At 51.8% G+C, this 13,996-nt stretch overlaps 1 protein-coding gene across 1 annotated transcript in view; it reads left to right on the top strand.

The window, feature by feature from the left end:
- The window catches only part of DOCK1 (dedicator of cytokinesis 1), a 385,242-nt gene that overhangs the window by 312,209 nt on the left and 59,037 nt on the right, over positions 1-13,996 (top strand). Inside the window, exons 31-32 of the mRNA XM_090278686.1 lie at positions 27-127; positions 8,600-8,658. Coding sequence (XP_090134812.1) covers positions 27-127; positions 8,600-8,658 — 160 coding nt within the window. The remainder of the gene's footprint in view (positions 1-26; positions 128-8,599; positions 8,659-13,996) is intronic.

Raw genomic sequence — 13,996 nt, 5'->3', positions numbered from 1 at the left:
TCCGCCTCCTCTCCTTTTGGTTTCAGCTCTGGAACAACTACTTCCACCTGGCGGTGGCTTTCCTTACGCAGGAGTCCTTGCAACTGGAGAATTTCTCAAGTGCCAAGAGAGGCAAAATCCTTAACAAGTAAGTCCCCCTCCAGCCCCTAAGCCACGGGCAGGTGCCTCCAGCTCTCTTAGCATAATTTCCGTGACATCTCTGAGCCAACCTGGTACAAATCGAGATGTAATCACAGTGTAATGAGAGGGTTCCAATCACGCATTGGGTATTGCCTTCTCTAACCCACGAATCAAGATACAAAGTGGCAGGATTCATTCTGGCGGGTTCAAAGTCAGTGTAATTTGAGACTATTAACACTGCGCGGAATGGGTGTTTGGGGAGATAATCGCTTTTGCTGTGCGCTGTTCGCTGTCATTCCACATGTGGTCTCCATTATTGCTTAATTCCCCAACGCTGCCTCAGTGAGGGCGCTTCTGCCCCAAGCTGTTGGCTCCGATGGTGCTGCTGAACAACTCACTGTGGAGGTGGAGCCGGCCGGCGTCCCTTCTCCGCCAGGAGTACCCCTGGTCTTCCCGGAGGGAGGTCTGAGGGGCTGGCCTCGCCCTGGATCGTCCTAGCAACCCCCGACTGTCTCCCGGTCCAGTAGAAAGAAGCGAATTCTTGAGCAGGTTTCTTTCCAACTCGTGGGTGCCCTGAGGGCCTTGCCTCTTTCTCCCTCATTGGCACTGATTTCGCAGTTCTCTGGGTCCCCCTTTCCTAAGTATTCTTTAAAAAAAAAATACTTTGCTGTTTTATTTTATTTTTAAGAGAGGGAGACAAACGATGTGTGGTTGCCTCTTGCACACCCGCAACCAGAGACCTGGCCCGCAACCCAGGCATGTGCCCTGACCGGGAATCGAACCAGCGACCCTTTGTTTCGCAGGCCGGCGCTCAGTCCACTGAGCCCCACCATCCAGGGCTCCCGAGTATTCTTGAGATGAGTTCTCGATGGGTCCTCATTGCCAGCCACCAGCCCCTTCTGTCACTGTGTGATCCCTTTGCAGTGTCTTGACTGTTCCAAGGCTTTGCCACCCCTGGGCACTCACGGAGGTGAGGCACTCCAGAGGGAGTCTCAGCAGGTGGCAGCGGCTTGGCCTTCCTTGGAGTCTGTGAGTGTGCATCTCCCATGCGGGCAAGGCGAGCGCACGTTGTCCCTGGGGAGCAAGAATTAGCTAGGCCACTTTTTGTTGAGCAGGTACTACATGCCGGTGACACTCTGAGCACTCCGTGGGCGTTTTTCACATATAATCCTTCCAATAAAACCCATTAGGGTCTCTGAGCATCAACAGTTTCCAGATGAGGAAGGTGAACGCACGTGACCAATGAATGGCACACACCGTCACTCCGGCCCAGGCAGTTCCGAGCACAGGGTTTTCACCTGGGCGGCGGTTGGAGCCTTCAGTCCTTCCACCTGTGCCCGCCGAGATGAAGGCCCGCTTCCCCCGGCATCTCCCCTCAGGCTCGTGCCAGGGCCTGACCCCAGTCTGTCGTCCACGGATGTAGCCAGTGTACATTCTTCAGAGGAGGGACACGCCCCCGGATGGCGTAGGTCCAGTGGAGGCCCCGTGACTGTTGGGAAGGTGTGCAGAGCAGCGGCCCCGCCTTGGAGCCAGCCTGGGTTTTCATTGCTGCCTTTGGCCCAAGAGACAGACTTCCCGGTGGCACCTTCTGGCGACCAGCCAGCAGGAATAGGTCTACTTTGCCTCAAGGCTTCTGCAAACCTCAGGGTTGCTACTGGGGGTTGTTGCTGTCCTGGTTGGGACACTGTCATGGCGAGTTGTTTGCAGTAGAAAGAGTAATAAGCGCACACGCTGAGAACCATACAGCACAGCTCGCTCACAGGTCCCTGGAGCCTGGGGTCCTGCTTGTCCGTGCGCAGAAGGGAAGCCCAGCCGCTGCAGGTGGAGCACCTGTGCACGTCATCTGTGCATGTGTGTGCAGGGCCCGTGGCGCAATGCGGTGGCACCCACACCAGAGCACGTCCCACCCATCCTTAGAGATGCCTGGGGGAGGAGCGAGTTTAAACCAGAAATCTGCCTTTAAGAAGCTGGCGTCTCCTTCCGGGGGTGTTAGAATAAAACAGTTTGATTGGGTGCATTCGCCAGGCCAGGTGGGACAGCTCTGCCCTGGCTGAGTGTTACCAGTCTAAGCGGAAACACCAAGAAATGCATTCACACGCAGGGTCTTGGCTGCCGAAGAAAACGCTTGCTTCCTGCAAAGCCCTGTGCATTCAGAGGCTTCACAGCCAAGGAAAGTTAACTAACCACAGCCGGCCCGGGTCTCCCATTCTGGAGCCGGCAGCTGGCGCTGGGGTGCGTGGCGGGTTCCCCTGTGTTCTTAGTGTTGGTGTTTAGGAAGTATAGGTGAGCGACAGCATTATGTTAGTTTCAGGTGTCGTCGGCAGCCGTCCGTCTCGAGAGACGATGGTGTAGCTTCTTAAGAGTCTGTCTGCACCGCCGAGAATGGCTGTGCAGTCCGACTCGGGAGTGACACGGTATCTGTCTCCTCCCGTGTTGAATCGACATCTTGCGATGACGCTGGAGTGTCCTCTCCAGTGAAGCTGAAGCTACAGAGCCTGGGCAGGGTGATATGGAGGGTCTGCTGTTGCCCATGCAGCAGACCCCCCCCCCTCTCTTCGCAGCTGAAGGGTCCAAGGGAAAGACGGAGTCAATACAGCTTGGCTTCAGGTGCGCCGCAGGAGTTGCCGGTGTTGACTACAACGTCAAACCGCCTTAGGGACTCCGGCTCCGGATTTTCTGTCGGGGTTTACTCCCTTAGCCTTTCCCCTGAAGAGGTATGCCGCAAGGCAGTGGAGGTTTTTTGGAGTCAGAGTTTTCCTTCTCTGATGTACCCTGACTGGAAGATCGAACCAGCGACACTTAGCTCGCAGGCCGACGCTCAATCCACTGAGCCAAACCAGCCAGGGTTAAGTTTCAGGTGTACAACGTGATGATTCCACACTGCAAAACGGTCACAATGAGTCTATTTGCCATCCGTCCCCAAAGTTAGGAAAAGTTTTCTGGTACTGACAACTTTTAACATTTGCTTTCTAGCAACTTTCAAATTTGCAATATAGTCTATTGATGACACTCACTGTATGCTGTGTGTTACATCCCCGAGACTTACTTGTTTTATTCTGGGGGTTTGTACGTCTGGATCCTTTCAGTCCTTCCGCCTGCATGTGTCCCCGCTGGCCACCACCCCCGTCTTCTCTGTACCTGTGACTTGTTTGTTGGGTTTCTCTTAGATTCCCCATATTCGTGCAATCACAAGGTGGTGGGCTTTCTCTGTATCCTTCACGTAACCCCCTCAGGGCCCACCCACGATGTTGTGAAGGTTTCATTCTTTTTATGGCTGAGTCGCAGTCCATTGTGTCTACACAGGGCGGGGCAAAGAAGGTTTACAGTTGTTTGGGAAAACGATACAATAATTAATAAATAATAATACAAGAATAAACTCTGTCCCGTGTTCTCACGACTGTAAATCTCCTTTTGCCCACCCTGTAGGTACTGCATCTTCTTTATCATTCACTCTGTGATGGGCACCTGGGCTGCTTCCAGATCTTGGCTACTGTAAACAGTGCTGCCTTGACCACAGCGGTGCATGTGGGTTTTTGTGGGTTTTTTAAATTAGTGTTTTCATTTTCTTCAGATAAATACCAGAAGTGGAGTGTCTGGGCCATTGGTAATCCTGTTTTTTAATTTTATTGTTTGAGGAGCCTTCATACTGATTTCCGTAGCAGCTGCACCAATGTGCATTCCCGTGAAGATTCCTCTTCCCCCACATCCTCGCCAGGGCTAGTGGGTCATGGTCCTTTCGATAACAGGCATCCTGACAGGTGTGAGAGGGAAGCTCATTGTGGGCTGGGTGTGCATTCGTGATGCTGAGCATCTTTTCACGTGCCTGCTGGCCTTTTGTATGTATTCTATGGAAAAAAATGTCTATTTAGGTTCTCTGTCCATTTTTAATTGGATTATTGTGTTATTGAGCTGTATGAGCTCTTGGTATATTTTGGATGTGAACCCCTTCTCATCAGTTATGTGATTTTTAAATATTTTCTGCCATTTAGTAGGTTGCCTTTTTATTTCGCTGATGCGATGGTCTCCTTCACTGTGCAGAGGCTTCTTGGTTTGATATAGTCCTGCTTGTTTATTTCTGCTTTTGCTGCCATTGCCTTTCGGGGCAGATGCAAAAAGTATCACAAGAAGGAGGTCAGAAAGCTTTTACTGCCTAAGTTTTCTTCTAGGAGTTCTATCATTTCTGCTTGCTGTATTTTTCATGCTTCTTGCTATAGCTTAAACACTTTATAACCAATGTGCAAATTTATTCCTAAATAGGAAAGCCTGCTTAAGAAATATTTGAAGACATCTTACCCAGATGCTTAAATTTTCTAGACACACACCCAGTGCCTAGATAGGTTTTAATTTTTTTTTAACTGTTCTAGTACAAAGGGATTGAGCCTCTGCTCTGTGCTCAGCCAGGTCAAGGAGCAGTGCTAGGGACCCAGGGATAAGAAGTTTGCAGTCTAGGGGGGAGTTTGATAGGCAAAACTAATATTGCCTGCAGCGGAGCATAAGTCTTAACTGGGGTCCTTGGTAGCCCGCACGAGGCCTCCTAGCAACGTGGACTTCCAGGCTGAGAAGTTTACCAGGTTGACTCACCAGAGCCAACCGTCAACAAACAGCCCGTCCCCATAGGGGACATGGGATGGGGGTCCCAGAGCGTGGGGCCACTCTGCAGGGTATTGAAGAGAGGCTGTTGGAGGGCGTGGCTGGCCTAGAGGGCTCGGGGCAGGGCTTGAGGCCCAGTGATAGGGAAGGAACCCACGGGCTTGAGCAGGCGGCTGTGTGCTGACGCAGCACCGTGGGGCGTAGTTCCTGTGCTCATGTTCTCCTAGAGCGAGAGCCCGCGGGGTGTGGAAGTGGAGCGATGCCAGGCCCTTTAGTCGCTTCCGGTTGTCTCCATCCAAGTGACAGCTTCCCTCCCCAAGGGGCAAGAGCCCCTCCCCAGTGCACCCCCACCCCCACCCTCCCTGCCGGCCCTGCAGCAGCTCACATCTGTCGGGTTGACAGCAATGTGACTCAAAGCAATAGAAACCCCAGTGTCGGGAGAGCTGCCTGTTCATTCCCTCTCGGTAAGCCGTCTGGTCTCCTGTTGGCCGGGGCGGGGGGCAGGGGCGCACTTAAGATATTCATTCCAAAGGCATTCCCCAAAGATGATGGGAATAGCATCGTAAAAGAACGGGCGGTGCCGCACCTGACTGCATCCTCAAACCCCCTTGGGGCTAGTGGCTGCCAAGGAAGGACAGAGGTGTGGACAGAAGGCTAAACTGGACCTTGATGTCTTCCTCCCGGTCCTACCCCCAACCCCCAAGCCCTTAACCCTGTCAGAGCTGAGGCAGAAGCAGGTGTGAAAGCTCAGGCAATCTTAGGCAGGTGTGAAAGCTGAGGCTGGCTGACGCAGGTATGAAAGCTCTGGTGGGCGGAGCCAGTGGGAAAGCTCTGGTGGGTGGGGCCATGTGGGAAAGCTCTGGTGGGCGGAGCCAGTGGGAAAGCTCTGGTGGGCGGAGCCAGTGGGAAAGGATGGGCTTTGATGAGCAGCCAGCTTGGAGAGTTTAGTGTGTAAGCTGTCATACGTCCTCCTGTGGGACTGTGGCATGTGACTGCGAACAAGCTCTGCATTCAAGACCAGGCTCTGTTCAGGAAGAGAAAAGGGCCATGCTTTGCGCCTCTTACGTGTCTAAGTGTAAAATGCCCGCTTACACATTCTGGCCCTGACAGCACAGCCCAGGTCAGTGCATGCAAACTTGCGCGCAGAGATCACCGTCCACAAAGACCCGATTGCACCCCACGCTGTTTTCCCTCTCCCTTCCTTCCTCCCTTTTTTGGTTTTCCCTCCCTCCCTTCCAACGATAGAAGTCTTCCCTAAGCCCACTGCGCCTTCTGAGAAGTCACTGTCCACACCTACACCGCATAGCTCCGTCTTCCCCAAACGCGGGGCCCTGAAGCGTCTGTGTTAGGTCAAACGGTGCACATCACGTCTTAGAGGAGCTGCAGGAAATCAATACGCTGTGACAAGCCCTGTTTTGCTGTGTGACCAGATCTGGGGCCGCAATTGTACCCTGCAGAATATAACAGGGCCTAGGGTCTTTGATTTGTGTTTGTGCTAATTTTCTTTTTGAGACTCAAATTATTCAAACTAAATTCACTACAAACTATGAAGGAGATGGGACCCAGGGAGACAGACTCAACGGTAGCCCCGAGCACAGTCCCTGCTGGAAAGGTTAAGTGTCTCATGTGCTTCGGTGACGCCACCCTGTACTGAACGTGATGGAACCCACACAGCATAGGGCCCCCCAGGCCCCAGTGTCTCAGGTTTATTCTGATCGGTCACATCTGCGGTCCCCCCTCCCCAGGAATTCACGCCTCACCCCATCCTTCTCTCCCTCCCGCTGCCACCAGGCCTGTCCCCGTGTCCTCACCCCCTGCCTGCCCCTGCTTGGCTGTGCCCCCCAGGACCCCAACTTTGCTCCCAGAGCCCCTCTTGCTCCCCTTAGGTGGTGCTGCCCCTCAAGTCCTGGTCTCGGGCCTTCTCGTCCTGATTCCTTCCTTGAGATAGCGTTTTTCAAACTGTGCCCCTCAGCCCTTCACTGGGCCAGGACAGCAAGTTCTTGGGCCACAGTGTTCGTGTCCGAGAGCCATCTGCCACCCTGAAGCGATTTATACAAACTGAGCGGCTTAAAACCACAGAAGTGCACTGTCTCGTCGTTACGGAGGCCAGGTGTCCCCCAGACTCTGTGCAAGCACATCGTTTTCCATTTACAAGACAAGAAGCTCACTGAGGAGCATAAACCAGACGCCATGACCCCTCGCCCTCCCCTGGCCCAGCACCTTGCGGAGGGGACTGTGCAGAGAGGCAATCACCCTCGGGTCACTCCTAAATGACCCAAACCGCAGCCATTAAGCCCACCGCTGCCGGGGGCTCCTGTGCAGACCTTGCGGAATCAGGGGGTTCCCTCTGAACGGAGAATCTCTAGAAGGCTGAGAGGGAGCCAAGTCAGGGCCCAAGAGACACAAACCCAGCGGAGCAGCCTGCCGCCCGCTGCTCTCCCTTTGGAGCCCTTGGCCCGGGAATTGCCTGGCTGTAGGGAGAGCACCTAAAGCTTGAGCCAGTCTATCAGGGGCGGGCTCACCCTTGTGGCAGGACCTCCTTGGGGCCTCTGGCCTCCTCTGTGTGGGGGGGTCCGAACACGCAGTGGCAGGGGCTGGGGGTGTTTTGCTCTTGGGGTGCCCCCTGTGATGCCGCCGTACGCCACTCCCCTGGGAAGGGACCCCTGTCCTTGGACGGTGAGGACCTCACTCACCGGCCTCAGGAGGAAAGCCCAGCTCTGGCTGGGAGCACGGTTTCCGTTTCTCTGTTCCTCTTCCCCTGTGGAACATGCCGGGGGCTGGCAGCCTCCCAGGTCACATGCAGCTGCTGGGGCCCCTGTGTCATTGGCCTCAAAAGGACACACAGCGTGGGGTGATTGCAGTGCCCCTTGGACAGGGGTCCTCCGAGGACCTGCTTGTCCCCCTAGGGAGAGGCTGAGGCTCCCCCTTTCGGCTTCTCCGTCTGTACTGTGGCTGCTGCCACCAAGGTTGACTGTGAGGGAGATGCCAGGTGGGTGGGTTCCGTGTCCCTGCTGAAACTGTCATGCCATCAGGCCCCTCCCCCGCTGTCACGGACAGACAGGGCTTTAGGCCCCCTGGCCCCTTCAGTGAGGTGACTGCAGGCTGTGGTTGTGGCGGAGCAGCCAGAACCTCCACCTTCAGAGCTACAGCTCAGTCCTCTGGTCTCAGACCCCCTTGTCACATACACTGGCGAGAGGAGGAACAGGGCAGCCTCCTCGATGCTGCTGCAAAACAGCAACACTGCATGATAATTGCGCAGGTTACCCTGTTTAATATAATCGGCCTTTTCCTTGGGCAATAAAGGGAAAAGTTAAATTGCTCACCGACTAATAAAGGTTTATCAGATTCTGTTTACTCTGAAAACACACAGCTCCCCTGACCCACTGGGAGGGAAATTAGCATTTGTTTTCCCTGACAAATGAAACACCTGGGGGGACCTTTGTGGCTGCCTTTGTGTGCTGGGCCCTTCCCTGCACTGAACGTGGTATAGAAGGGAGGTGTTTGGGAGAGGCTGTCCCTTCTGACTGAAGACTCCGGGCTCCACGTCCACAGGGGTCACCGCTAATTATGAGCAGGCTGTGGGTGCCACCATCACCCACAGGAAACAAAGTCCCCCGAGTAGCCAGGCTCTCTGCGGCTGGCCTTTCGGGACAGAACTGCCTTCCTTCAGGGCTCTCCGCCTGCCCCCAGGCCCGCAGGGGAGGGTGCCAGGCAATCTGTGGGGACTGGTGAGAATCCCCAGCAGGCTTCGTGCACCTTCTCCTCCCTTCCCGTTGGTGTTTGTCTCGCCAATGGGAGACCGTGGTTGCACTTACAGGTAACCCAAGTCTGGTTTTCCGGTGCCCGTCCGCGTGACCCAGCTAACGCTGTTCCTGCTCTTGGTTGTCAGGTACGGAGACATGAGGAGACAGATCGGCTTCGAAATCAGGGACATGTGGTACAACCTCGGTGAGTGGCCGCCATTCCCGGCCGTCGCGGGGACGGTCGGGGCCCCGTGGTGCATGGTGACAGAACCCCACGTGTCAGTATTGGGTGGCCAACAATTTTTTTTAATAATTTATTTATTTGTTTATTTTTTTATATTTAGAGAGAGAGGGGAAAGGAGAAAGAGAGGGAGAGAAACATCACTGTGTGGTTACCTCTCACTCGCACCCCCAACTGGGGACCTGGTCTGCAACCCAGACATGTGCCCTGACTGGGAATCGAACCAGCGACACTTGGTTTGCAGGCCGACGCTCAATCCACTGAGCCACACCAGCCAGGGCTTGGGTAGCCAACAATTTTAATTGCTTCTGTTCTTTGGAGAAAAGTCACTGTTCTTTGCAATAATTGTTTTCTGTAAGTAAGAGGTAGGAGACCAAGTGAAAGGAAGGAAATCCGGTAGGTGGGGCAAATAGAGAAACCTGGGGCACAGTCCGGTGCCAGGTGGACACAGCTCGGCCTCGGGGCTCCGTGCTCCGGGACGGCGCTAACCTGTCCTCCGTTTCCCGTGCCTCAGCCCATGTGGCTCGTCCCACAGCCGCATATACCACTACCCTGGCTTCACCTTCAGTCCTCACCTCCCGGGGGTCTGTTCACCCACTCAGAGCCCGGCTCTGTGGTCGGGTTCCCTGCCGCCAGGCGGTGGCTACACGGCACGCTTGTGCAGTTACAGCAACGGGGATGCGCGTGTAAGGTAAGAGGTGAAGTCGGCGCTTACCGCTGTCCACGCCCCCCTCAGTGCTGCTGCTGCATCCCATGGGTGTGGGGACACCATGCTCTCTCCCCTGTCTCACGGTATGTTCTCATTCCCCTTAGCATTTCTGTGACCCATTGGTCAGAGTATGTTTTTAATTCCCACTATTTGTGAATTTCCCAATTTTTCAGCTCTTAATGACTTCTAGCATTACTTCATAGAGTCAGAAAACATACTTGGTATGATTGTAATCAATTACATTTGTGAAGAATTGTTTCATCACTTAATATTTGATCTATTCTGGAGAATGTTTCTCACGTACTTAAAAAGAAGAATGGGTATTCTGCTGTGAGAGGGAATGTTCCATTTTATGTGCGTTAGATCCTTTTGCTCTTTATCGTTGTCTTTACTAGGGAAGAAAGATCTCCAACAACAGCCTAACTTCACACCTCAAGGAATTAAAAAGAGAACAACAAACACAGCCTAAAATTAGCAGGAGGAAGGAAATGATAAAGATCAGAGCAGAAACGAATGAAATAGAAATATAGAAAAATTGAACAAAACTAAGAGTTGGCTTTTTTGAAAAGATAACTAGAATTGGCAAGCATTTAGCTAATTTATTAAGAAATAAAGGAGAAAAGACTTAAATAAAATCAGGTAGGAAAAAAGAGATTACAACTGATACCATAAAAATAAAAACATATCTGATAAGAGATGACTGTGAACAAGGACGCGTCAACAAATTTGGTAACCTAGAAGAAATGGATACATTCCTAGAAACGTACAACCTACCATGACTGGATCATGCAGAATTAGAAAATCTGAGCAGACTAATTACAAGTAAGGAGATTGAATCAGCTTTCAAAGACTTCCCAACAAAAAGCCAAGACCAGGTGGCTTCCCTGTTGAGTTCTACCCAACATTTAAAGAAGAATTAATTCATTCCAATCCTTGTCAAACTCTTCCAAAAAATTGAAGAGCTGAGGACACTTCCAAGCTCATTTTATGAGGCCAGCATTACCCTGACACCAAAGCCAGATAAAAACACAATGAAAAAATAAAGAAAATTATAGGCCACTGTCTCTGTGAATAGAGATGCAAAGTTCCTCAACAAAATACTAGCAACCTAGCAACCTGAATTCAACAGAACATGAAAAGGATCGTACCTGTGGTCAACTGGAATTTATCCCTGGAATGCAAGGATGGCTCAACGTATTCATATTCATAGAAGTAATACCCTACCTTAACAGAGTGAAGGATAAAAATCATGACTTTCAATAGATGCGGGAAGAGCATTTGACAAAATTCAACACCCTCTCCTGACCAAAAATGCTGAACAAATGCTTTTACCTTAACATAATGAAGGCCATATGACAAGTTCACAGTAATATTATACTCAGTGTTGAAAAACAAAAAGCTTTTCCTTTAAGATCAGGAACAAGACAAAGATGCCCGCTCTCACTACTCCTTATTCAACACAGTGCTAGACGTTTGAGCCAGAGAAATAAAGCAAGAAAAAGAAATAAAGACATCCACATGAGAAGGGAAAACATAAAAATATCTCTAGCTGCAGGTGACATGATCCTCTATGTTTAGACTGGCCATGAACCTATTAAAATGTGTCTTTGTTACTTGATTAATTGCTGCTGCTCAACTCAGCCCATCCTGGCTTCCCAGGCCCATCACCCCCTCTGTGTGGCCCCTCCACTAAAGGGTCACTGCCTGACATAGGGGAGCCTCCAAAACCCCACTGGACCCACAGACCCGATGCTTGGGTGCTCCTGCCGTTCCAGTTTTTTTTTTTTTTTTAAGTATTTTCAAGGTCATCTCTGGAGTCCCTGAGATTGACCACCCTTGGACACTAGCCCCACTTTGTCTCGTCCACGTCCATGAACCGAGAAAGGCAGGAGGAGCCCAAGGATGTCTTAGCTTGGCGGCAATGCCACCTCTTGGCCCTCGTGAAGGCCGAGCCTTCTGAGGGGGCACCCTCTGGTGTAACTCACATCTGTAAAGCCCTTTGGGAGTGGTTGGCTCTCTGACGTTATCTGTCACGACGCTTCAAACAGGCTGAGTCAAGTGATAGCAGACTTTTGATTTGCTATGTAAAGGATGCAGTCGAGAGAGAGTGGATGTCCCGTGTCACCCTGTCGGTTGCTGATTTGATGCTGAGATTCATGCACAAGGGCTGTATTTTGCAGCTTTTCAGCCGGGACCACTGACTCTGGCCTGAGAAGCAGCCAAGCGGACAAATGCAAACCATGGCCGAGGTCACTGAATCGGGACAGGGGTTTGGTAACAGCAGAAAATAACCATTGACTAACGTGATTGGGTTTCTGGCTTGTAAAAGAATGAAATTAGTTTTGGATCTGCCTGAAGCAGCCCCCTAAAATGGCTAAGCTAGGTCCTTGGGTCACCTCAGGCAGCCTGGCTCTTGGCTGCTGCGAATATCAAATGCTAGAGCCTGCCTATGGGCATTATTGCTGAGGCCACCAAACTAGAAATTTATGACAATGAGTCAGTTCCCTAAGGGGTACACATCCTGTTTTCTACACAGCTTTTTTTTTTTTTTTTTTTTTCTTTAATGGGCTTAGTTTGGGGAAGGTATTGACAAGGTGAGCCAAGCAGCTCTGCCAGGAAAATAAAAATAGAAGTCAGATATATTTATCATCCTCCCGTTAGTCACCTGTCATACAATCAGGCCAGAGCTGAACGCTCCATGAGACCATGTCTTCCTTGAGACTGTCCAGTGACACGCGGACACTGTCCCAGATCACACCTCTGCAGCCTCACAGCCTGGGTCTGTCCTGGCTTGCGCGATTGAAGGCAAGTGCCCCATGGGACAGAGCAGCATGATTTTCTTTGCTCTAAACCTGTCAGCTTTTGAGTCAGAAAGAGAACATCAGAAGCAGCCGCTCTCCAAAAAAGGGAGGGTGCGGTGGGGGATAAGTCTGGTTATATACCTGGCCCCTGTTATTAATCAAGGCGTGCTCCAGAGGCAGCCGGGGGGCACGCTGCCCCGTGGCTTCGGCCGCCTGGATTACGTTTTGCTTATTCCAACGGCACACTGCCGCCCGGTCGGGCCAGAACAAACGTGCTCCCCGCAAGACCTCCACCGGCCGGTTCAGTTGGAGATACCTTGCAGGCTGGGATTCCCTCCAGGACTGTTTCTGGGGACTGGACAGATTGTGTGCTTTGCACTAAACCCCTATACAATGAGGCCTAATCTGTTTGACTAGACAGCGGCATTATTTGCTCTGTGTGCCCCGGAATACGACTGGGCTTAATGTCCGGGTTTCTGAACAGTCATGAATGTGAAGCGACCCTCCAAGGCCCTCACCCCCATCCCAGGAGGCTGCTGGGACGGGGCAAGGGGGACCCTGGCTGCCCTGAGAGGGTGCGCTCCGTCCCCATGGGAGACCACACACAGGTCCACACTCTGGAAGGGGAACAAAGTCTCTAGGTGGGTGTTAAAGAATTTGGGAGTGGTAACTAGGAAACCAACAAGGTGACAGGAGGTGAGATATTCTCACTGTGATCTGATAATTAGCTTGTTCTTATTTTGTCTCGAAGCAAAACGAAAAGGCACCTTTTTCATTGAAGTCTGCATTGCGGGTGTCACCTGGATCCTCACTGATTTCAAATCTGAGTTCTCCGTTACATTTGAGTAGGACATGCTCCAGGTGAAATCCCTAATCAAATGTCAAAAAAAAACCCAAAAAGATGAGGCTGCTGGGGGACATGACCCCGCCCTTGCCCACCTTGAACACCCTCCCCCCTCCAGGAAGGTTAAACCCCCAGGAGTGTCCCTACCCAGGGAGCGCTGCGTGGCCCCAGGCCAGCGTCTCCTGTGTTCCTGGCAAGGGTCATATCGAAGATGAGGCATCGGCGCTGGGACTTACTTTTCCTTCCCTGCACCGGAGGCCACTTGTTCCTGCGTCTGTCCCTCCTGCCGGGAGTCGGAGGAGCCGCCTGACCGAGAGAGCTTTCGCTGGGACACTCACGTTGTAGTTGATGAACTTCCCGCTGTCACCGGTGACTGTTCCCCGAAACGTCGGCTCTGACATGTGTAGGCGTCATACAAGAGGCATGTCCCCGGAGAGATGAAGATGACAGCACCTTTAAGACACGGCTGTGCAGCCCCGAAAGGCCTCTCAGATGTGCGGAGCGTTGGGGGAAGCGACGAGAGTCCTACCCTGTGGCCTTACTCAAAACAGTGATTAGTTAGTAAAAGTTGACTATGAGATTTTAATTATATTCAGATTCCTTCTGGAAGGGTACATTCGGTGAACATGTCCACCCAGCACAAATGTTACAAAGACATTAATTCAGGCTGATGTGAGGATTATGTATTTTGTTAAGTGTGGTTATTTAGAAAGGCCGAATGTGCCCAGGGGTTCCCTCAGACATCTGTATTGGCTGAGTTATAAAGAAAACTGAATTATTTAGACTATCCTTTCTGTTTCATGATGGTGTAAAAATATTATGAAGGCTGATGAACTCTGGCTAAATAGCTGGTGTTAACAACGAAATGTCACACACACTTCACGCGATTGATTCTTGAGCGTGCTCCGAGCACCTGTTGGAAATGAAGTGATATCGGTTATAATGGGA

Source organism: Furipterus horrens, unplaced genomic scaffold (assembly GCF_987537825.1).
Source record: "Furipterus horrens unplaced genomic scaffold, mFurHor1.1.pri manual_scaffold_5, whole genome shotgun sequence".
In the NCBI taxonomy this organism is placed as follows: Eukaryota; Metazoa; Chordata; class Mammalia; order Chiroptera; family Furipteridae; genus Furipterus; species Furipterus horrens.
Note: the sequence above shows the minus strand (reverse complement) of the source record. Positions and strands in the feature narration are given on the sequence as shown.